Below are 24,940 nucleotides of genomic sequence, written 5' to 3' on the forward strand. Positions count from 1 at the left end.
AGTAGTAATATACTGTCTCTTTTCTTTGACAACAACTAGTAGTACGATACTGGTGTCATTAACAATTCAGAATATTATTTGGTATTACAGAAAATTCTTGGTATTTTATTTTTCTAGTTTTAGTAACAAGGAAAATAAAATTATATTATTTTCTAGTTTTAGTAACAAAGAAAATAAAATTATTTTGTGTTTTAATTTATTTTCTGGTTTTGGTAACTAGAAAATTATTTTTGTGTTTGTTCTGATTTTTGTAATCAGATAGTTTTGTGGTATTTTATTTTCTAGTTTTAGTAACAAAAAAAAAATAAAATGATTTTGTGTTATAATTTATTTTCTGGTTTAAGTAACTAGAAAATTAATTTATGGTTTGGTTTTCTGATTTTTGTAATCAGATATTATTTCGGTATTTTATTTTACTAGTTTTAGTAACAAGGAAAATAAAATTATTTTGTATTGTAATTTATTTTCTAGTTTTAGTAACTAGAAAATTAATTTTGTTAATCAATCATGTAACTTTGTGACTCGGTCACAATCTGTTAATTTTGTAAGTAACTTATGGTTTCGTTTGGTAGACCACTTATTTTTGAACCCTTTGTGAAAAGGTGTTAATTATTTTGACTTTATCATAATTCATTGTGAGTATACATGGAAGAGTTTGTTTTTAGAGTAAAATATTAGTTTTACAAACTAATTTTATTTTTATTACAATGTGGATTCATAGTCTTGAATTGTTTCTGCACTTGAGTCAGGAAATATATATATATATATTCACAAGACCATTTTAATGCATATTTAATTTGTTTATTTATGTACAAATCAAACTTATTAAATGAAGGTATGTTTTGTCATTTTGAAGTTTAAAGTTTAAATGCGTTGGATTTTATTTATGAGTTGAGAATCCTTTTATTTCATGATGCAAGTGATGGGATCGTGCATGATTAATTTATTTTGTTAATTCATTATTTTCAGTTGATGCGTTTGATATGCATGTATGATATCAACTCAAGTTATTTCTTAACAATAATTTCAAGTGATTTGGAATGATAAATTGTTATATCGACTTTGGACATAAGCATGTTAATTTGAATATTTCTAATCAATTTTGAATGAGTGTTTATACACGAAAGAAATTTAAACATGAAGATGTATGTAATTATATCGGTCTGTTTAATTGGGAAGTAATTTAAGAAATTTTTATGTTGATTATTGAATTATGTGACATGAGATGTCATTAATAATTATTTTACTTGCGTAGTAGAATTTGTTAAACCATGAACCATTTTATTAATATGGGGGTGTATCTCTCGCATTAGTTGAGATAATTTAATTTTCTTCTGTCACAAATATTTTTATGACAGTGACATTTATTTGTTATTGAGTTGCAAGAATGTATACAATCAAATGGGTTTTTGAATTGTTTGATTCTTAGGCAAAATTTTTTATGAGGATATGATTTTGTCAAAACTTTAATTCTGCCTGGAGTAGTCATAATTATTTTGGTTTTTTCTTGAATTTGTTTTAAAATTCATTGATTTATATTAGAAGTGATAGGGGTGGTGAATATGATGCACCTTTAAATGAATTTTGTGCACAACATGGCATTATTCACCAAACTACAGCCCCTTATTTTCCACAGCAAAATGGAATTGCTGAAAGGAAGAATAGAACCCTAAAAGAAATGATGAATGCCATGTTACTAAGTTCAGGTTTACCACAAAACTTGTGGGGGGAAGCAATATTGTCTGCTTATTATGTTCTTAATAGAATACCCCACAAGAAAACCAAAAGCATTCCTTATGAATTGTGGAAAGGTCGACCACCTTCCTACAAATACTTAAAAGTGTGGGGGTGTTTGGCAAAAGTTGAAGTACCTGTTCCTAAAAAGACTAAGATAGGACCAAAAACAGTAGATTGTGTGTTTATTGGTTATGCTCAGAATAGTAGTGCATATCGGTTTCTGACTTATAAATCAGATATACTTGATATAAATGTGAACACTATTATAGAGTCAAGGAATGCCGTGTTTTTTGAACATGTCTTTCCTTACAAGAAAGGACAGGAATTAAGTTCACAGAAAAGAACTTATGATTGTACACAAAGTCAAGAGACTAATGACAATCAAACACAAGAGACTAGCAATAGTCTCGACCAACAGGATTTAACTAATGATGAACCAAGACGAAGTAAAAGAGCGAGAACATCAAAATCCTTTGGTCCAGATTTTCTGACATACTTGTTAGAAAATGAACCTCAAAGCTTTAAGGCAGCAATGACAGGTCCTGAAGCACCTTTGTGGAAAGAGGCTGTTAATAATGAAATTGAATCCATTATGCAAAATCATACTTGGGAATTGGTGGATCTTCCACCAGGTTCTAAACCTCTTGGATATAAATGGATATTCAAGAGAAAAATGAAAGCAGATGGTTCAATTGACAAGTATAAAGCAAGACTTGTTGTTAAAGGTTACAGACAAAAGGAAGGTCTGGACTATTTTGACACATATTCCCCTGTGACAAGAATAACATCCATTCGCATGCTTATTTCTATAGCAGCGTTGTTTAAATTAGAAATACATCAAATGGATGTTAAAACAGCTTTCTTAAATGGTGATCTAAATGAAGAGATCTATATGGAACAACCCGAAGGGTTTGTAGTATCAGGGCAAAAAAAAAGAAAGTTTGTCGACTTGTAAAATCCCTTTATGGATTAAAACAAGCACCTAAGCAATGGCATGAAAAATTTGATCATGCAATGCTTACTAATGGGTTTAAGATAAACGAATGTGACAAATGCGTCTATGTTAAAAACACTGACCAAGGATATGTCATAGTTTGTCTTTATGTGGATGACATGCTTATCATTGGAAGCAGTCAAAACATGATCAAATCAACTAAGCAGATGCTTAACAAAAGATTTGATATGAAAGATATGGGGGTCGCAGATGTTATATTAGGAATGAAAATTACTAAAACATCTGACGGATATGCATTATCTCAATCTCATTATATTGAGAAAATTCTTGATAAATTTATCAAGGATGATTTGAATTTAGCTAGAACACCTGTAGACATCAGTCTTTATTTATCAAAAAATAAAGGTGATGCAGTGTCTCAGTTAAAATACTCCCAAATCATTGGAAGCCTAATGTGCCTAATGAATTGTACTCGTCCTGATATAGCTTATGCTATCAGTAAATTGAGTAGGTACACTAGTAACCCTGGAGAAGACCATTGGAAAGCGATCATTCGAGTTCTTAAATATCTAAGATTTACTCGTGATCATGGTTTGAACTTTACTCGATATCCAGCAGTACTCGAAGGTTATTGTGATGCCAATTGGATATCGGATACTAAAGATTCAAAATCCACTAGTGGATATGTCTTTACTCTAGGAGGCGCTGCTGTTTCTTGGAAGTCCACGAAACAAACGTGCATCGCACAATCCACAATGGAATCCGAGTTCATTGCTTTAGACAAAGCAGGTGAAGAAGCAGAATGGCTTCGTCACTTCTTAGAAGACATTCCAATGTGGCCAAAACCTGTGCCAGCTATTTGCATTCATTGTGATAGTCAATCTGCAATAGGCAGGGCACAGAATCATATGTATAATGGTAAGTCACGACATATTCGTCGTCGACATAATACCGTAAGGCAATTGTTGTCAAACGGAATAATCTCAATAGATTATATAAAATCTAAAGAGAATATTGCGGATCCGTTAACAAAAGGTTTGACAAAAGAGCTAGTGTATAGTTCATCGAAGGGGATGGGATTAAAGCCTATTACATAAGAGTCGTCATAATGGTAACCCTACTTATATGACTGGAGATCCCAAGAACTAAGTTCAAAGGGACAACTAAGTTATGTATGGCTCACCAGAAATCACCAAGGGATTAAAATTCCTACCCATTCCTATGGTGAGAGTGATATCTGCAACATATGTTGTCTGCAGGGGTATAAGGATAAGCTTTGCTTTTAATGATTACTTATATCTTGATTAAGGCATAAAATCAAGACGAGTATAAAGAGATACTCACAATAAGAATCACCTATATGAGTGTTGAACTGGGGCCGGTTCTATGAGAATGCAAAGGCTAAATTCTCTAGAAACACTTATGAAAACCAGGCGCGTTCAAGGCCAAAATGAACACAACAGTGAGAACCACGATGTGTTAGAAGATATTTTGTGTGAAATCTATTGTCTTGGCTTACACAAACGGCTGAACAATTCAAGGCATCGCGTCCATTGGTTAGCCAGTAAGTCCGATAGGTTATCACTAGGGAAGGTTCAAAGCCGAAAACTACCTATCCTGATGCAAGATATTTTTGACTTATACTCTTTCGTTAAGTCTGCATATTGTTGCATTTCCGTTGTCATCAAATTCCATTCATGTGGGGGATTGTTGGAAATGGTTAATTTTTCCTCAAGTTTGGTCTATTTTTTAGGTGGGCCCCGAGTGTCGATTTACTCGGGTCAAAGTGGTAACGCGTTCTATGCCGCGTTGTGATTCACGTGGTATATTTGGTTGCTCAAAACCATTACCAAGTGAATGAGAAATTGAAGCCAAAGTGTGCTCCATGGAAATGGAGTTTTGGTGGAAATTCCTTAAGGTTGTAAATTGGCTTGTCCCACATTGATTTGGTGGGAGGTTTTGAAAGGGTTTATAAGGCTTAGGGTGAGATACTTGGGGTGTGCCCCAAGGGGTACCCAAGTGTTTTAGAGGGAGAGGTTATGGGCAAAATGGGCTAGACCCATTGGACCCAAAAATCACCACACACGCGCGCGCCGCCGCCGCCGTCCGTCCGGTCGAGCGGGCTGGGCTGGGCGCGGGTGCGTGGTGTGTGGTTGGGCTTCTAATCTTTTTGGGCCAAAAACATTTGAATTTAATTTTATTTTTTATTAAAATAAAATCCATAATTCAAATTAAATTGGTTTGGATTTTTTATTCATCCAAACAGGGCCCTTCCCGGTTTCAAACAGAAATAAACTGTTTTGGAATTAGTGCACACCCAAACAGGGCCCTTCCCGTTTTACTATCTGTTTGAATTGATTCAAATCTGTTTGAATTCAAAACCCAACAGGTATGATACCTGTTCAATTCAAAACCAAGAGCCACATACCTGTTCAATTCAAATCCAAGAGCCACCTTCACATCTATAAATAGGACCACCCTCATTTGATGTTTTCAATTCAGAAATTTCGTATTTCACCTCTGTTAATTCTATTCTTCATCTTGCTGCATTTTATTTCCGAAAGAAAGAGTGTAAACACTTATTGTGTTCGTAAGGCAAACAATTTGTAGTGCTGCTATTGTTTGTGGTAGATCATTTCATCCTGGGAGATAGACGTCCAAATTCTGAAAGCACCGTGGAGAGGACGAATCTGTCTTAAGGACACAGTGTTAAACACTGGACTTGATCAGAAAATAATTCAAAGAAATTAAATCAAGTAAGTTATTTAATTTATTTTCAGTGTTGTTTTATTTATTTTTAATCAGATTTTATTTTTGTTTTTGTAACAAAATAAAATCTGTTTTTATTTATTTATTTTTATTTCGAATTTGATTTTTGTAATCAAACAAGTTTTCTCCTTTTCTTTATTTCTTTAAATTCTATTTGTTGTTGTGTACACAATAGAATTAAATCTTTTAAATACAGTGAAGATTGTCCTACACTTTTAAGTGTAGTCATCATATGATTATGATTTGCTTCTCATAACAAAACAAGCTAATAATGCATGAACCAACCATCTTCTTGACAAGTTGACTGCATAAAAAAATCATGACCGAGTTATTTACCAAACAAATGTCATTTAAAAACAATTTTTTTAATAAGTTGTTCAATTTTTTTCTCTCTTAAATTTAAGTTATTAAGTTATTTTTTCAGGTCATATTTTGAATTCAGAATTTAATATTTAATATTTTTACATAAGTTAATTAAATCTGTGTTCTAAATAAATTTACCATTATCAAAAGTAACCAGGGGCCAAGCTACTCTTTACATACAATCTACTCTCAACATAATTACATACAAACTAGCAACTGGTTAGTGGTTGGATTGGATTTGGTGGCCAAATTATAAGCTTTTACTTCACAATACAACCATCATGCCCACCAGAAATCAAAATATTTTTTTATTAAAATTAAAATAAAATTTTAATATATTATTTAAATTAATGAGTTAATTTGTATATGACGAAATAAACGATCTACTTTTGACCGGATTAAGAGAAAATTAATCAAAATAAGTATAAGTTAGTTCGGACACTTGAAAGCTGAAAAAAAAAAGAAGAGTATTTTAAGTTACAAAAAAATAATATATATCTTTGCTTTTGTCCTAATATTTCATTACTCGCAAAACCAACGGCTCGCTCAGGCTTTGCTTACTAAACACACAAAACTCCGGAGAGAAGTTAGGCCAACCGTTAACGTTCACCTCCGATTCCCTTGGAATCAAAGCAAGTCTGTTCGATTCTTGGTCACCATCCCAACCCAAAACTTCACCTTCCTCAATTGCCCTTCTGTTTCTGTTGCCTTATCCCTTTATTTACGAGTGATCTTCTTCACTTCCATGTATTGCATTTCATTTTGAAAGTCCTTACATGGCCTCCCAATACCCTCAAGTCTAAGTTTTTTTTTTTTTTTTTTTTTATTGCTTTGGGCTGTGTTGATATGGAAACTTTAATGCCCTCCAAGTGTTTGAGTTTTGGTGTCATTGAAAATTTTTGAGTAGCCAATCAAGTTCTGCATACCCAGTGAAGAAAATTTCTTAAAGACTGAAGATTTGAAAGAACTGGGTTGTGGGTTTTCTTAGTTCTGAATTGGTACAGCTAATGTGACTGCCCATGAAGTTTCATTGACTATATTAGAAGGTGAGAGTTTGGAGAGTTTAGTCACGCTTCAACAAGTGAATTTGCATTGGACTCTTGTTCATGATAGATTGAGGTCCAAAACATTTTGGGTCCGGGTAGGATTTATATTTATTGCTTCGCAATGAATACTCGCTACTTATTTGCACCGGACGTGTTGTGCACTTCTGGGATAGCAGTTTCATTTTCATCGGTTTCTCCAGCCGGAGAAGATCGAATAGCTATCAATTCCCGAAACAGGTCCACACGCGTTTCCCCTTCTTCGTTCTTGGTGAGAACAGCAATGAGGATATCTAGAGCAAGGTGGTTCACCTTCCTGAGAAGGGTGTTTCATTACCAAAATGGATCAAGGTCTGATCTTGGGTCCAATCCATTTAATACTGGTTCTTGGATGGTGGTAGAATTAATAACTTTGATTGTTCAAATTATCGTCACAACTTATACTCTGGCTGTTTCCAAGGCAGAGAAGCCGGTTTGGCCCATGAGAATATGGATTTCTGGTTATGATTTTGGTTGTGTCCTTAGTCTGTTGGTACTCTACGGGCGGTATCGTTTTTTTCATGGGGGTCAAGGAGATGGTTCTTTCAACCACTCTGATTTAGAACAGCAGAGGAACAATGAAGAATCCAGGTATATATTTTATTTGCTCGAGTCCCTCAAAATAATATAATTATTTATAATAAACTATCAGTATCATATGATTTCCAGGAGCTATAATTGTAGTGATATCTTGGTTGCTAGAGTAATTTGGGAAGAGGATGAAAAGAAAATGCTGCAAAAGAGCTATTTTAGATTTCTGTAGACAATTCAAGAAATCATCATGTTGCAAGAATCATTAATTTGAAGATGCGATAAAAGCTACAAACTTTCTGGTTTTGAAGCCCTTTGTTTGGTACTAGGATTTTTTTTAGGGTAAGGAAATAAAAAAGGAAAAGAAAGGGAAAAGAAAAGGTAAGAGAGAATTGTTGGCTTGTGTATGGTTTAGACTAGGAAAATGAATAAGCATTTTTCAGAAAATTGCACATTTGATATAATTTTCATTTTCTATCCTCGAAAATAGAAAAAAAACGAAAACTAATATGGCAAACTATTTTTGGGAAAGTTTGCTAAAAATGGAAGCACCCATAACATGCACAAGCAATTTTAATTCTTTTCCCTTTTATATCACATAAGGAATTGTAGTCCTTAGTCATATTACTGTATACATAGCTGAAATTGATAAGAATTGAAATAAATAAACAGAAAATTCTGTGTTAGTCTTTTCATCTTCAGTCATAGTTGAAATGATACACACAACATTACTTAGTCTCTTTACTTGTTTCCATGTTTTGTAATTGACAAGGACAAATACTGTTATCAGGAGCTTGCATTTGATGACCAAATGCCGGACATCTCTGGATCTATTCTTTGCCATATGGTTTGTCATGGGTAATGTTTGGGTCTTTGATTCTCGCTTAGGATCTTTCCGTCGAGCTCCAAAGCTCCACGTCCTCTGCATCACTCTGCTTGCTTGGAATGCTGTCAGCTACTCTTTCCCATTCCTGTTGTTTGTGTTGCTGTGTTGTTGTGTGCCGCTTATTAGCAGCCTCCTCGGCTACAATATGAACATGGGATCCACTGATAGAGGGGCTTCTGATGATCAAATTTCCAATCTACCCAGCTGGAGATTTAAAGACTTTGACACCAATTTGGAGCATGGAAAATCAGTCAATAATAATGATACTCCAGTAAGTTTCTATTTACAACATCTAAATCCGTCAATCAGTAGATGTCTCCTAGGTTTTTCTTGCCCTGAGCAGGAAAAAATAAATAATAAAAATCTGACCAGTCTTCATTTTTGGGTAATGGCTTTCTTGTATTTTCTGTTTGTTTGAGTTCAACATTCTAGAAATCCCTAGAAACAAACCTGGTGCAAGTTTGTAGCATAAATCAAATGTATAATTGTTTTGGGTACTTAACAATGTTGATTTCAAAACCTTAAGCCATGGAGGTTGCTTTGTAACTTTTGATGAAGATGATGAACATGGAGGTTTCTCTGTTCACAACCGTATGCACTTGGATTGAGTAGGAGCATTCGTGTGATAGTAGGGACATAGCCATCTTATATAGTGTGTTAATTCTCAAAAGTTTGACCAACCGATAGCCCTTATCACCATCTTTCATTCTTATCCTACACAAACTATTATGTAGTTAAGATGCAATTAATACTATGAACTGATCACTAACACACACTTAGATGGAATCACTGACATGCCTAATCAGACAGATCAACGACCAATTAGTTTTTTTCTACAAAACAAAATCAATGGGCGAATGGACCCTTCTTAAGCAAGATTCTAACATTTTCTTGATGGTGGTATTGACAGGAGTGCTGCATTTGTCTATCCAAGTATAGAGAAAAGGAAGAAATCAGGCAGCTGCCATGCTCACATATATTTCATATGAATTGCGTGGATCAATGGCTTACTATCACATCTTGCTGTCCTCTTTGTAAACAAGAATTAGAGAGGTAAAAACGCAAGATACGAACTGAAAAGTCAAAATTGATCTTGGTTTTTCTTTTCCTTTATTTTGTTTACCCTTTCCCATCTTTTTTCCTGGGGGAGAAAATATCACCATGATTCTGAATTGTTTGTAATTACATGGTTACTTGAGTGAGTTTATTCCCTTGTACATTGGAGCTCAGCTCACCAGTAACTTAAACTATGTTGAAGTCCACCACACCATCCTCGAGTGAATATTAATTGGCAGGAGCGTAGTGAATGATGCTAAATTCCTTGCTTACTAGGTGTAGCAGAGTCGATTGCTCCTCCCAAGTACCTGTATATGTATTTTTTTTATATTATTATTTTGACTGCACATTCTATGCAGAATAAATGTACTATTGATTCATTGAATAATGTCATGACACTGTTTATATACAAGTATGAGTTCTTATGTGCATTCATTACAACTTTTTAATTAATGGTCATTTGTGACTTCAGAGTCTGTTGAACCAGGGATTGGTTTTTTGAACTTTGGATAGCAAGAATATGATTTTTGAAAAAGTTTGATTATATTCCAAAAAGAAAATGATATATAAATCCACGTTTTAAACTTATTTTGTGGACTCAATGATGTGTTAGTGATATGGTTGGTTGTTGATTAGCAAATATAAGAGATAGAGTGAGAGTGTTACATTTAATATCCTAATCGATTGTCATATCAATAAACTTAAAAATTGAGTCTAATTTTTAGTCTTGAATAACAATTAGCAATGCTCATTCCATAATAACAACAATATGGATTTTTTTCCCTCATGATTGATTGAAAATAAATCACTGAATGTTTGGGGTTTTATTGGTATTTTTTTTGTTTTTTGAGCTTATTTTTGTCATTAATGATTTTTTTTTTCAAAAAAGTTTAAGCTTCTAGATTTAGCTCAAAGAGATGAACCAAAAAAAGTAAATTTTTAAAAAAAATTTCGAAAATAAATTCATAAAAACAAAAATAAGTCAAAAACAGCGGGTTAAGCTTATTTATTTATTTTTAGATTTATTATTATTTTTTTTTACTTTTTCGATTTGTTTGCAAGATAGCTTAGAAAAGTAAAAAATTTTAACATAATTTTAAAAAAATACTAAAAATAAAAATAAAATATTTTAAAAAAGATTCCACTTTTTTAAGTGTTCCCAAATTAAAAAAGAAGTTGGATCCAATTAAAAAATATTATTGTATATATTATTCCCATTATTGGAGTTTAAAAAAATTAAAAATTAAAAAAAAAAAAAGTGATTCCAATGTAAAGACGGCGTCGTTTCCCACTTTGTGCTCCTCTCCCTACAACAAGTACACATGTCAACATGCTCTTCATTAGCAACACTCTCCGATAAAACACAACGACAACAGACAACGCACTCTCTCTGAGGATTAGCATCTCATTCTCTCTCTCTCTCTGAATCAATGACCGATCTGAAATCGAAATTTCTCGAAGTTTACTCCGTCCTTAAATCGGAGCTACTCCATGACTCTGCTTTCGAGTTCACTGATGATTCCCGCCAATGGGTCGACCGAGTAAGAATTTTCTGTATAATTTGACTTCTCTAACCCTCTCTCTATCAATTCTCTCATTTTCTTTCTATGTGAGTTTGCCGATTCATTCTTTAGTAGCATATGTGTATTAACCGAGTTCAATTATGCATTTCTTGTAGTTATTGACTTGTATTGTTCAATTGCTTTTTTAATTGTAAATAATTTGGGGATGGTTTACTTCAGAAGATTCGATCTTGGAATGTTAATGCTTACATTTTGGTAGATTTGAGCTTTACCTTTTCCGTTTTTCTTTCCTAATCCCTTCTCAAATCCCCCCAACCGAATACAGCTTTAATATTTTGTCTTCTTGGAATTTTAATTGTTGTGATCAAAGTTAGTTGTCAAAACAGAAAGATGAGCACTTCGATTCACGCTTTGTAACTGGCATTCATGTTTTCACACCCTGATGCCGTGTTTGGTTATATTTTTGTTTTCATTGTTTTGGGTTTTTTCTCTTTTTCGCACTCTTTTAGAAATAAAAACAATGAATAGTTGGGAAACACCCATTGTTTTCATTTTTGTGCAAAACAGTTTTCGAAATACAAAACAACTTTGGCAAATGCTAACAAGTGCCCACATGGGTGTTGTTTAATGTTGTAAAGTGTGTAAAAACGTGTTTTAGAAATATGTAAAAATGTTATTGATTTCAATAAAACGGTATTGGATTTAATGAAACGGGTTGTGTTCTTCAAATATTTTGCCTTGTACCCTAGGGCACTTGTTGGCATGACCCTGTTAACTCCAGCCCCCATGGAGGAGTAATTGGAGGTTGGTTGGTTGGCTCTCCAAGTCAAGAAGTAGGAGGGAAGATAGTAGGTAGCAGCCAATCCATTAACTTCTTTCTTGACTTTGTTTCCTCCCGCTTGTGTATAAAATGGGAAGAGGTGAGCTGAGTTAGTTCATCAGAAAGAGAAAGACAGAGCATAGAGTGTAATCTGTGAGTGAGAGTGCTATAGAGAGAGAGAGTGAGGTGTGAGTGTTGTAAACTCCTTCCGGGAAAATTCTATAGTGATATCTCTCCCGTGGACGTAGGCTATTGCTGAACCACGTAAATATCTTGTCTATTTTCTGTGTATGATTGATTTCTGGATGTGCCTAATCCTAACAAGTAGTATCAGAGCCTTATTGGTCGATTTTTCGGAAAAACAGGATGTGTTTTTCAGAATTGCCCAGAAATCAAGTTGCTTGAAATTCATATTTGAGCATATAGGAAGGAAGCTCTTGACGAGAGGAGTCCAAAACTGCAAAGCCGAGCCCCAGACAAGCTTCCACGCGCCACCAAAAGATGACGCATGAGTCTCAATCTCAGACACGTGCCACACGCGCCGTTGATAGTATTGGCGCGTCACACCAGTCTCAGACATGCACCCGACGCATGGCAGAAGGAAGAAGGAGAGTCCTCTGTGCGTGATAGTGACGTCATCACCACATCATCGCCACGTCACTGACACATCATCGCCACGTCATTGCCACGTCACTGACACATCATCACCACGTCAGCGACATGTCATCGCCACATGTCTGCCACACCGGCATACCAGCTGGCTAGCCAAACCGCCGGGTTAACCCGACCCGACCCGACCCAGAGGTAGAGAGCTATCCGGTGCTACGCGGCTAAGGTACATTCGCAGATCTGAAATATCGAACTTATTTTGGCTAGATCTGAGCCATTTGAAGTCCGATTTTGGTGATCCAATAGTGGTTTCCAACTATTTGGAGTATTCCGGAGAGATTCATACGGTCAGATTTTTGAATCAGAGTTTCTGTAAAAAGTAAAAAAGATGATGGAGGAAATCACATCAACTTCAGGATCTATGATCAAGTTGAATCCTTCCAATTATGCAATTTGGAAGTCGCGGATGGAAGACATCCTATATTATAAAGACCTGTTTGTCCCCATTGCTCTAAAAGGGGTTAAACCGGAAGAAGTGAAGGATGAAGACTAGATAAAAATGAACCGAAAGACTGTCGGTTGTATCAGACAATGGATATACCACAGTGTGTTCCACCATGTCACCTAGGAGACAGATGCATATGTCCTCTGGACAATGTTAGAAAGAATGTACCAGTCAAATATTGCCTGAAACAAAGCCTTGGCAATGAGAAGGCTTGTAAATCTGAAGTTGAAGAATGGTGTGTCTGTCGCCGAGCACACAAGTGAATTCAAGAATCTGGTGCATCAACTTGCAACCGTCAAGATGCCCTTGGACAATGAAATGCAAGTTGTACTACTGCTCAGTTCTTTACCGGAGAGCTGGGAGACAACGGTAGTTTCTTTTTGCAACTCTGCACCAGAGGGGAAGCTGACCACGAGCATGGTCACAGACGTCATGTATAATGAAGAGACAAGTAGGAAAGATATGGGAGGTAATCAGTCTCATGCTCTTGTCACAGAAGATAGAAGCAGAGACAGAGGTAAAGGAAGAAGAAGAAGAAGCAAGAGTAGAGACAGATGGAACAACAAGAGCAAATCCAGAGACAGTAAAAGTCAAAGTAACTCTAGCTTCACTTGCTTTCACTGTGGCCAGGAGAGTCACATGAAGAGGAACTGCCCAAATCGAAAAGATAAAGGCCAAAACAATAAGTCAAAAGGAGAAGAGAACACGACGGCCACAACAACTGATGAAATACTTCTTGCAGTTGGTGAAGAGGAAGATTGTCTACACGTGGCTGACCACAGTTACACAAAATGGGTGGTAGACAAAACTACATCATATCATGCCACTTCCCATAGAGAACTCTTCAGCTCGTACGACGCTGGAGATTCTGGCACTATTTGAATGGGGATTTCTAGCTATTCGAAGATTGTGGGTATTGGAGACATTAGTGGTCAGACTGATGTCGAACACAAGCTAATTCTCAAAGATGTGAGGCATGTTCCAGATTTGCACCTTAATCTTATCTCCGGAAGTGCCCTCGACTAACAAGGATATACAAATACATTCGGAAATGGTTGTTGGAAGTTTATAGGAGGAGCTTTGACAATTGCCAGAGGAGAGATGTCTTCAACACTGTACAAGACTCAAACGAAGATCTGTTTGGAAAGTCTTAATGCAGCAGAAGACAAGGAGTCACCGGACTTATGGCACAGAAGACTGGCTCACTTGAGTGAGAAGGGATTGCATCTGTTGGCAAAGCAATCCAAGATATCCTTATCCAAAAGGAGTGCCTTGATGCCATGTGATCATTGCCTTTACGGCAAGCAGCATTAAGTATCATTCAGTTCAACGAGCAAGAGGAAAACAGAAGTGCTCATTATGGTATACTCGGATGTTTGTGGCCTAATCGAAGTGGAGTCACTTGGCAGCCGCAAGTATTTTTTGACCTTCATTGATGATGCATCAAGGAAGTTGTGGGTGTATTTCTTGAAGACGAAGGATGAGGTATTCCAGCACTTTCAGGAGTTTCATGCAATGGTGGAAAGAGAGGTTGGGAAGAAGTTGAAATGTCTTCGCACAGACAATGGTCGCGAGTACACTTCCAATGCTTTTGAAGCATATTGTGCCAGTAGAAATATCCAGCACGAGACAACAGTTCTCGGTATCCCACAACACAATGGTGTGGCAGAAAGGATGAATCGCACTATTATTGAAAGGGTCAAATGCATGCTTAGAATGGCAAAGTTGCCAAAGTCATTTTGGGCTGAAGTCGCCCATACAGCCTGTTATCTCATCAACAGGTCGCTTTTAGTCCCGTTGAATTTTGCGATACCTGAGGAAGTCTGGTCCAGAAGAAAGGTATAATATTCTCACTTAAGAGTCTTCGGGTGTAAGGCGTTCGCACACATCTCCAAGAAAAACAGACAGAAGCTTGATGATAAATCCACTCCATGTATATTTATGGGCTTTTTAGATGCAGCATTTGGGTACAAGTTGTGGGACCCAGTGAACAAGAAGATGTTCAAGAGCAGAGATATGTTCCAGAAAGACCAGACAGTAGTAGATTTTGAGAAGTCTGCAAAGTCTAGAGATGTCATCAGTCCAGACTTGTTCCCATCTCTTGAGCCATCAGAAAATGCTAGATGTGATGATGTGCAACAAGAAGTGCCAGAGTTGCAGAATCTTATGCCAGAAATTAAGGATCAGGAGTAAAGAGATGAAGACCCGAATGAAGAGGGTGTTGAGCAGGGGGAGCAATCCCCTCAACCAGAGGCAACCGGGCCTCAGTTGCAGAGATCTGGAAGGGCTGCCATACCATCAACCAAATATCCCGCTTCTCAGTATATTCTGATTATTAAGGCCATCTCCAACGTTGCATCAGATTAAGCATCAAATTCAAATTTGATGAAAAAAGTCACTTTTTCCCTCTCCAATGGTGATCAAACTGAGAACGGAACAAAACTTTCATCAAACTAAGGATAAGCACGAAATTTCACCATTTCACTGTGTTGTAACGTTGGGGTGGGCCAACCGGTCAACCAGCCGGACATTCGGCCGATTGACCCACCGGTCGACTGGCTTCCTCAATCTGCGAACTGGTTTATTTTCTGTAGAGTGAGACGAAGGCATTCCTCCTGAAGCAAACATAATCCTCAAATCCCACTTCCTCTCCACAAAGAAATTCAATATCAACTTCGTCGGTTGAGCAATCATCCAAGCAAACAAACCTGAAACGAACGTTGGATTCGCCGCTAGAGTCGCCACAAAAGGGCTGATTCGGACTCTCGCCGTCGTGGTCACGCTCAATAGAGCCACACCAAACCCTCCGTTCTGCAAATAGCCCTCTGACCCACCATTAGAGCCTGGAAAAATAGAGATCCATTTCTTGGAAGAGGCTAAACCTTTGATTTTGTATAGAGCTGGGAGCAAATTGGAAAAGGAGAGGTTGGCGTGTTGGAGAAATTGCATTTTGAAATTGGGTTTTGTGGGTTTGAGCTATGATTGGGTATGCAAGAAACAGAGGTTGTTGAAGAGTGTTTCAACTTATTACTATCTTTGATTTTGTTGAACAAATCCAAAAAGGGAGAGGCGGGTTTGTTGGGAAATTTGCATTTTTGAATTGGTTTTTGAGGATTAGAGTAGCTACTATTAATGGGTCTGCAAGAAAGAGAAATTGAAGAGGGTTTGAACTTGCTGAAACTAGTGAAGTGGAAAAAAGAGTTGGTAGTGGAGATTTGGGGATGTGAGGAGGGGTTAAAGTTGCAAAAGTGTCCATGAGACCAAGCCCTTATCTTTCTTGGGTTCAGTTTGCATTGAATAGAAGCAGAGGGGAGAGAGGGACGGAGAAGGACAGATTGGAGATGGAAAAGACCAGAGACTTTAAGGTTTGTGGAGAAGAGAGAGAGAGAGGGAGAGATTGGGAACAGAAAGGGAGGGAAAAAAATAAATTTGAAAAGCCTAACTGGTCGACCGATCGGTCGACCCACCAAACGTCCCTTTCGCTTTTGATGCACACCATTGGAGCTACTCGTATCAGATTGAGAAAATCAGCCTTTTTTTTACTTAGATTTGGTGAAAATTATAATGAATCGTTGGAGATGCTATAATGAGGGGGAGCCTGAGAGTTTTTCGGAAGCAAAGAGTCATATAGAGAAAGATTGCTGGATGCAAGCCATGAATGAGGAGATGAGTTCTTTGCAGAAGAACCACACTTATGAGCTTGTTTCACTTCCAAAGGACAGGAAGGCATTGAAAAACAAATGGGTGTACAAATTGAAGAAAGATGGCAACGGTAAAATATTGCGGTATAAAGCTCGCTTGGTGGTCAAAGGTTTTGGACAGAAAAAGGGAATTGATTTTGATGAGATCTTCTCTCCAGTTGTGAAGATGACTTCCATTCGAGTAGCTTTAGGATTAACATCTCGCTTGAATCTGGAGTAGAACAGATGGATGTCAAGACTGCCTTTCTCCATGGTGACTTGGAGGAAGAGATCTATATGGAGCAACCAAAAGGATTTGAAGTTAAAGGGAAATAGAATCTAGTCTGCGAAACTGAAGAAGAGTCTCTATGGCCTGAAATAGGCGCCGAGACAATGGTAAGTTTGATTCATTCACGGTGGATCACAAGTACACAAGAACGGTAGCAGACTAGTGTATATATTTCTGAAGGTTTTTGGATGAAAACTTCATCATCTTACTGTTGTATGTCGATGATGTGCTGATCATCGGACAAGATATTACTATGATCAACAAGTTGAAAAAGGACTTGTCGCAGTATTTTGACATGAAGAATTTAGGCTCAGCACAGCAGATTTTGGGCATGAAGATTGTTCGTGACAGGAAAGCCAAGAAGATATGGCTGTCACAAGAGAAATATGTTGAACGGGTGATTGAAAGGTTCAACATGAAAAATGCCAAGCCAGTCAGCACACCACTGGCCAACCATTTCAAGGTGACAAAGCGTTCGTGTCCCACGACCAGCTCTGAAAGGAAAGAAATGGAGACAATCCCTTATTCTTTCGCAGTAGGAAGTTTGATGTATGCAATTGTGTGTACCCGGCCAGATATAGCTTACGCAGTTGGCGTTGTGAGCAGATTCCTCGCCAATCCAGGAAAGGAGCATTGGGAGGCAGTCAAATGGATTCTTCAGTACTTGCAGGGAACTTCAAAGATGTGTCTATGTTTTAGGAGAGCTGAACCAATTTTGGAGTTTTTTACAGATGCCGATATGGCAGGTGATTTTGATGGTAGAAAGTCTACATCAGGATTTTTATTCACCTTTGCAGGAGGAGCTATTTCATGGTAGTCCAAACTACAAGAGTATTTTGCTTTATCTACAACAGAGGTAGAGTACATTGTTGCCGCAGATGCTGGAAAGGAAATGTTGTGGTTAAGGCGGTTTCTCTAAGAATTGGGTCCACAGCTGGAAAAGTACAAGGTACATTGTATAGTCAAAGTGCAATTGATCTAAGTAAGAATTCCATGTAGCATTCGTGTACAAAGTGCATTGATGTCCGGTATCATTGGATACGAGAAGTGATGGAAAAGCAGCTGATGAAGCCGGGGAAGATTCACACGGACAAGAATCCTTCTAACATGATGACCAAGGTTGTCACCAGAGACAAACTGGAAGTTTGCAAGAATCTGATCAGGATGAACTTCAAGTAAGAAGTCAGTTATCCATATGGGCGTAGAGGGAGAGAGTTGTTAACTCCAGCCCACATAGAGGAGTAGTTGGAGGTTGGCTGGTTGGCTCTCCAAGTCAAGAAGTAGGAGGGAATGGTAGGTGGCAGCCAGCCCATTAACTTTTTTTCTTGACTTTGTTCCCTCCCGTTTGTATATAAAATGGAAAGAGGTGAGCTGAGTTAGTTCATCAGAAAGAGAAAGATAGAGCAGAGAGTGTAATCTGTGAGTGAGAGTGCTATAGAGAGAGAGTGAGGTGTGTGTTGTGAACTCCCTCCGGGAAAATGTTATAGTGATATCTCTCCTGTGGACGTAGGCTATTGCCGAACCACGTAAATATCTTGTCTCTTTTTTCTGTGTGATTGATTTCTGGGTGTGCCTAATCCTAACAGACCCAACAACTTTTAATATTCCTAAAAAGTGGGTTTTTTTTCAAAAATCATTCTTGAAGACAGTTTTTAAGAACATTTCTCCAAACAAATTTATACGTGTTTTTCTAGGAAAACACGACCAAACAGGCCCTTAATCTCTCCTCAAACTTAAATGCCCAATTCAACAAATAAAACTCCATTGGTTTATTGCAGTTCACCATGAAAAGAAGTGGGAAACATTGAGGGCAGCGGAAAGGAAAACCAGAACTTTGAATTGCCCATGAATGTTTGACTACTCTGTGGGAAATTGTTAGTTTGAATGCATGCTTGTGGAATGTCAATCTAGCAATAACTTGTTAACCCCGGGAAATTGTTAGTTTGAATGCATGCTTGTGGAATGTAAATCTAGCAATAACTTGTTAACCCCGTCAGGATTGATATGGAAATTTCCAATTGGTGTGGTCAATTTGGTTGCATTGATGCAAGAATGAAGATTTATGCATCCTATGATATTTTTTAATAGGAATGGCTTCAAGGAATTTAATCGGGCATTGAATTTAACGGTTGTATGTATCTGTTTACTTATTGATATATCTTTGTCTGTCTAATGTGCATTAGCCTTTATGATTTTGATCATTTGTCTTCTAGAGCTCTACTGTTTATTTACCCATTTCATGAAACTACTGCCGTTTCTGTGTCTTAATCATAGTTCTGTGCTCCTTTTGTTGCAGATGCTGGACTACAATGTACCTGGAGGTTGGAACAAAATAGTATCATTTTATGTTAAGAAATTTTCTGCTTCAATTTGATGACCTGGTTGTGCAAGAACTTTACGTTTCATGGAACTGGAATTAAATAAATTTAAAAGATTATGTTAGTTCAATAGCATATACTGATTTTGTTTTGTCTGCAGGAAAGTTGAACCGAGGCCTCTCTGTTATTGACAGCTACAAGTTGCTGAAAGAAGGAAAGGAACTAACTGATGATGAAGTTTTTCTAGCCTGCGCGCTTGGGTGGTGCATTGAATGGGTATGGCTGCCTAACATCTTTCCTGTTTGTGGCCCTACTCTGCATTTTTTTTGCCAAATTCAATATTTTTATAGTTCACTTTATGTTGCATATTAATTTGGACAGTCTTGACAACGATTCTTGCAGCTTCAAGCATATTTTCTTGTTCTGGATGATATTATGGATAGCTCTCATACACGCCGAGGTCAACCGTGTTGGTTCAGAAAGCCGAAGGTATGCGAGTCTATAGTTGGAAATTAGGTTCCTCTTTTCTGTTTTGCTTAACTAACATGTTTATCATTGTTATTTTGATTGGACTGAGTTATTAACTTCTGAAGTTTTTGTTGTAGGTTGGTATGATTGCCATCAATGATGGCATAATTCTCCGCAACCATATCCCAAGAATTCTCAAAAAGCATTTCAGAGGAAAGCCTTATTATGTGGATTTGCTGGATTTATTTAATGAGGTTTGCATAGAAGAGGATGAATGAGTTTTCATTTCTATTCTATACTCACAACTAATCTTGACCATGTTTGAACAGGTGGAATTTCAGACAGCCTGTGGACAGATGATAGATTTGATCACCACACTTGAGGGAGAGAAAGATTTATCGAAGTATTCATTGCCTCTGTAAGTGAGAATTTTAAATGGTTTTATTTCTTCCTAATTTTGTTTTCAAACTGATTTGATGTCTAAATCCGTGTTTTAGTTAAGTATAAAAATGATTGTGTTTTCTTGCAGTCACCATCGGATTGTTCAGTACAAAACTGCTTACTACTCATTTTACCTGCCAGTGAGTAAAAATTCTCCTCTTCTAATGTTCATAACTCATGTTGTTCTGTATGAAGGATGATTATGGTTCCTATTTCTAATTATCTTTTGTCTTGAAGAAGTTCTCAACTGAAGATGCTTTATATGTAAATATGGGACTTGTTAACTTGAAAATAATTTTACTTCCTCATTAGGTCCTTTTTTTTAATGGCCATGGTTTCAAGAATCGCATGACCCTACTAAGAAGAGAAAAAGGACATATATTGTTTTTCTTTTCAGTGTTTAAATTACATTCAAGTCTGATAAATGCTTGACAAGCATTGTTGATGCCTCATTTACAAAGTAACAGCATGTGATCTGAAAACTCAGACCTACAGAGTTCTATGTTTCCTGGAACCGTATCAAGAGTACTCCTTTTTAATTTGCTTGTGATTGCCATATGCATCCAGGTGGCATGTGCACTGCTTATGGCAGGCGAGAATCTGGACAATCATACTGATGTGAAGAACATACTCATTGAAATGGGAACCTATTTTCAAGTGCAGGCAAGTGTTATCACCTTCAATAGTTATCGTTTCTTATTATTCTCAAGAATAACTGGAATGCAAAGGAAACCTTGCGATATCTTAAAGAAACTCAAAACACCATATTGCTTTGAGATTTGAAGTTTCTCATACAAAGCAATTATTTATTTCCTTTCCTGAAAATTTGGACTGTGGGCCTGATAATCAATAATCTGCTGATATATTTTGTAGGATGATTACCTAGATTGTTTTGGTCATCCTGATGTGATTGGCAAGGTAAGTTCGATCGTTGTTGACTACCAATCGCTGATTTGTTTTTATGGAGAGCTAAAAATCTTTGATATTTTGCTTTGTCAGATTGGAACAGATATTGAAGATTTTAAGTGTTCCTGGTTGGTTGTAAAAGCATTGGAACTTTGTAACGAGGAACAAAAAAAGTTGTTATATGTAAGGAAGACATTACCTTCTTATGAATTAGTCTCTGATCTAACAGCTACTGTATTCGCTCATCTATTCTGAGTCTTTTGTTTTCAGGAGAACTATGGAAAAGACGATCCAACATGTGTGGCAAAAGTGAAGGAACTTTATGAAGCTCTCAATCTTCAGGTGTCTTTTCTCCAGCCTTCGCGCTTGTGATATTTTTACAATATGTTTTCTGAAAGAAAAAAAAAAAACTAGTTTGGTGGGGGAAAAAAACACATTATTTGCACATGCAGGGTGTTGAAACTGCAACATTTCATTTATGAATTGTCTTTGTTCATTTTTGTTATAGGGTGTATTTGCAGAGTATGAGAGCAAGAGTTACGAGAAGCTAGTCAAGTCCATTGAAGCTCATGCTAGTAAAGCAGTGCAAGCAGTGCTGAAATCGTTCTTGGCGAAGATATATAAGAGGCAGAAGTAGGAATTTCACCAAAAACAGGTGGTTTTGATGGGATTCCTAGCTGATTTGTGTTTGTATTCTCCAAATGGAGGGAAATATTTTGTTTGTATTTTATGTAATTGGCTTTCCTGCTTTGGCTTCCAAAATCTCTCTCTCTCTCTCTCTCTCTCTCTCTGTGTTAGCAGAAGAAGGTGGTACGTTGAATCTTTTTTGTTAATGATGTCTAAGCCAACTGTTTCCAGGATAAGTTGTTTCAATGGTGTACTTTAAGCTTTGTTTGACATTGATTACGGTAATTAACTTTTTGTGTTGAGACTTTTAGTTTCATTGGCTTTTATTTTTTGACTTTTTTGATTTTTTTTTTTTTAAAAAAAGTATAATGATTGTGATTTGGATGTGACATTTTGTCTTATGGGCTTATATAGTTTATTTTGTCTTTTTGTGTGCTTTTTTAGAACATACTTAAATTTTATCCAAAAATATTATTAAAAAATTCTTTTCCCATTTTAAGAATTACTTTTTCATCTACTTCCCTTAACAGACTCCTTATTCTTTTCTATTCTATTAACAATTTTTTTTTTCTTTATTTTATTAAAATATAATTTTTAATTATAAATTTTTTAAAAAATAAAAATCATATATATGTACTGCAATCCCTAAACAAAGTAAAGCAAAAATAATAATAATAATAAATATAATATAAGAGAGTTACGGTGACTCCCTTCAAATAGGGAGTTATTGTAGTAAAAATTAATTTAAGGAATTGTTTAGAGGAGTTGATGGAGGTGTATAAAGAGATTTTAACCCCTTAAAATAGGTAAGGAGTGGGTTTAGGAAGAGAGATGGGGATGCTCTTAGCTCCAAAATGTTTACCAAACGAATACTTTCCGTTTGGGAAGTGGGTTGACTTTTTAGTTTTTTTTTTATTATTTTAGCTTGGGCTAAAAAGCTTGGCTTGGGAATGGCTTTTTGAATTTTTTAACTTTTTTTGTGAGAGAATAATGTAATGATTATGAGTTGGATGTGATGTTTTGTTTGTTGTGACTAAAATAACTTATTTTGTTTTTTGTGACTATTTTAGCCCCAAAATCACTTATCAAACACCACCCTAGTCATTTTGCCTAAATTAAATAAATAAAATAATTTTTCCCAACTCTCTTGGAATAAATTATACCCCCAATACCCTATGAAAATACCCCCTAATAAATTGTTGTAAGTCATAAAATTCAAACCAATTATAAAATAACTTGTATTAGGAATAAAATAAATAATCTTATCCAACATCTTTATCCACAGGTCGACTTCTCCTTTTTTATTTTTTATTTTTATTTTTTAGCAAATTTAAACTTCTCGTATTGCATTCAGGAAACATTTGAGACTGAAACCAATTAAGGCCTCGTTTGGAAACTCTCCATTTTAGTTAAAAAGTCAAAAAGTTATTAAATTAGTCAAAAAGCCAACAATCCATACCAAAAAGTCAAAGATTCTCTTTTCTCTCTACTTTTTGCACATCTTTTCGTAAAAAGCCAAAAAGTCATCCCAAATATACTAATTTTTTTTAGTTTATATTTTAGCCAAATAGCCAAAAAATTACTAAATTAACCTGTTCTCAAACCAGGCCTAAGTGGGTGTTTGGGTTGATTCTTTCGTGGATTTTTTGTTATTTTGTTCATCTTTAATTTAATAAAAAATTTAATTTTTTTTTTTAAAAAAAAATTACACTTTAGAGTTCTGCTCAATTAGAAAATTAGGGGAAAATTTTAGGTTGCGTTTGGTAAAGTTTTGTAAATATGATTTGAGAGTATGAGTTGTATTTTGAGTTTGTGAGTTGTAAAATTATGATTTGAGTGTAAAAAATTTGTTTGGTTATAGTTTTTGATGAGAGTTTTGAATTAAGTGTGGAATTGAGTATTGAAAGTTTGATTTGACATGTGAAGTAAGAAAATTTGTTTAGTTAGAGCATCTCCAGCGCTTCATCAAACTTGGTATCAGATTTAAATTTTGGTGAAAAAGTGGCTTTTTGGTGCTTCAACGATTTCACCAAATCAATATCAAATCGAGAATTCACCAAAAGTTTCACCAAAATGAAAATAGGCTCAAGATTTTACCATTTCATTGTGCGTTACCGTTGGGGGAGACAACCGGTCGACCAGCCGGTTGACCAACTAGTGGACCGGTTCCCTTGCAAATATTTTGGTTCAAACAGGTCAAAAGGTTCGAAGAGGTAAAAAAAATTAAAAAAAATACACTAACTGGTCGACCAACGGGTTGACCCACCATCTGCTTCAATCTGCTTTACCCTATCGATCACAGGAGTCGGCCTCGTTGCTGACGTCTTCAACGAATCGAAGCTTGATCAGCTGGGTCTTCAATGCTCAAAAACCAACCTGTTGTGCAGAGGTGGTACTCGACTGCTGGTTCTTCACTCATGCATACCTGTTGTGCAGAAAATCAACCAGACTAAACAACTCCAAATTCACCATTACCATGGCTTTATCTTCTTACTCTAGACATTCCTAGCATTTTGATGCAAACTAAGTGCAACCGTTGGAGCGCCTCGTATCAGATTGAGAAAATCGTTCTTTTTTTTCCTTAGATTTGATGAAAAAAGAAGTTCACCGTTGGAGATGCTCTTATGAGTTTTGGAAAGAATTTTCAAAACTTAATTCAAATTGTTATAACTCATAACAAAGCACACTACTTTCACACAATTGAAAATTTTGATCAACACTCATAACCAAACTTTTTTTAAAATTCAATTAAAAAAAGGAAATAATTTTAATTGAAAATTTATTATTAACAGAAAATAACATTAATCAATTTTTTAATTGAAAATCCTACAAAGGAAATAAATTTTTTTTTCAAAATAAATATTCAAAAAATTTAAATCATAAATATTTAAATAATCTAAAAAATTTAATAAGAAAAAAATTTAAATAAATATTCAAAAAATTTAAATCGTAAAAATTTAAAAAATTTAAATATTCAAAAAATTTAAATAATTTAAAATGTTAATAGTTTAAATTTAAAAACAACTCTACACTCAAATCGTAGCCAAACACATAAAAGAAAACTCAATTAAGAAATTATTTTTAAAACTCATAACCAAACACATAACTCGAAACTCCATATTATTTTCACAACTCTACACTCAAATCGTAATCAACTACATAACAAAAAAAATTAAAATATTTAAAAATATTTTTATAAAATAGAGTTTGAATTTATTTTTATAAAATATTTTAAACTTTAAAAAATTAAAATCGTAATATTTTGAAATTAAAATATTTAAAAATATTCAAAAAATTTAAAAATTTTAAAAATCGTAACATATTTAAATATTAAAATATTTAAAATCTTAACAAAATTAAAATATTTTTAAAATA

At 35.6% G+C, this 24,940-nt stretch overlaps 2 protein-coding genes across 6 annotated transcripts in view; both read left to right on the forward strand.

Moving 5' to 3' along the window:
* LOC114303254 (farnesyl pyrophosphate synthase) overlaps positions 1–21,875 on the forward strand; it is a 116,825-nt gene extending 94,950 nt beyond the window's left edge. The window contains exons 2-13 of one of the 4 annotated variants that reach the window (XM_082884881.1): positions 10,789–10,920; positions 19,102–19,126; positions 19,284–19,399; positions 19,526–19,612; positions 19,729–19,845; positions 19,921–20,009; positions 20,121–20,172; positions 20,600–20,695; positions 20,906–20,950; positions 21,032–21,121; positions 21,209–21,280; positions 21,447–21,875. In XM_082884881.1, coding sequence (XP_082741007.1) covers positions 10,810–10,920; positions 19,102–19,126; positions 19,284–19,399; positions 19,526–19,612; positions 19,729–19,845; positions 19,921–20,009; positions 20,121–20,172; positions 20,600–20,695; positions 20,906–20,950; positions 21,032–21,121; positions 21,209–21,280; positions 21,447–21,575 — 1,029 coding nt within the window. In that variant the 5' untranslated portion in view covers positions 10,789–10,809 and the 3' untranslated portion in view covers positions 21,576–21,875. Of the gene's footprint in view, positions 1–10,693; positions 10,921–16,285; positions 16,291–19,101; positions 19,127–19,283; positions 19,400–19,525; positions 19,613–19,728; positions 19,846–19,920; positions 20,010–20,120; positions 20,173–20,599; positions 20,696–20,905; positions 20,951–21,031; positions 21,122–21,208; positions 21,281–21,446 lie in introns of those variants that run through there. The other 3 variants (XM_028248380.2, XM_028248387.2, XM_082884882.1) reach the window with 3 other exon arrangements.
* LOC114303238 (E3 ubiquitin-protein ligase At1g63170) lies at positions 6,278–9,791 on the forward strand. 2 transcript variants are annotated; one of them, XM_028248371.2, is made up of 3 exons: positions 6,278–7,497; positions 8,210–8,594; positions 9,234–9,791. In XM_028248371.2, the coding sequence occupies exons 1-3, from the start codon at positions 6,992–6,994 to the stop codon at positions 9,378–9,380; spliced, it is 1,038 nt and encodes a 345-aa protein (XP_028104172.2). In that variant the 5' UTR covers positions 6,278–6,991; the 3' UTR covers positions 9,381–9,791. The 2 variants fall into 2 exon arrangements, with proteins under 2 accessions (XP_028104172.2, XP_028104176.2); XM_028248375.2 differs by having other exon boundaries at positions 6,327–7,497; positions 8,228–8,594.
* Positions 21,876–24,940: the final 3,065 nt, after the last annotated feature.

The sequence above is a fragment of the Camellia sinensis genome, chromosome 8, assembly GCF_055761805.1.
Source record: "Camellia sinensis isolate YWXY chromosome 8, ASM5576180v1, whole genome shotgun sequence".
In the NCBI taxonomy this organism is placed as follows: domain Eukaryota; kingdom Viridiplantae; phylum Streptophyta; class Magnoliopsida; order Ericales; family Theaceae; genus Camellia; species Camellia sinensis.

Bases quoted from the DNA above. Each gene is read 5' to 3' on its own strand.
- LOC114303238 (XM_028248371.2), top strand. From the start codon at position 6,992: ATGAATACTCGCTACTTATTTGCACCGGACGTGTTGTGCACTTCTGGG. The intron at 7,498-8,209 runs GTATATATTTTA...GTAATTGACAAG, and splicing joins AGGAACAATGAAGAATCCAG to GACAAATACTGTTATCAGGA. The intron at 8,595-9,233 runs GTAAGTTTCTAT...TGGTATTGACAG, and splicing joins TCAATAATAATGATACTCCA to GAGTGCTGCATTTGTCTATC.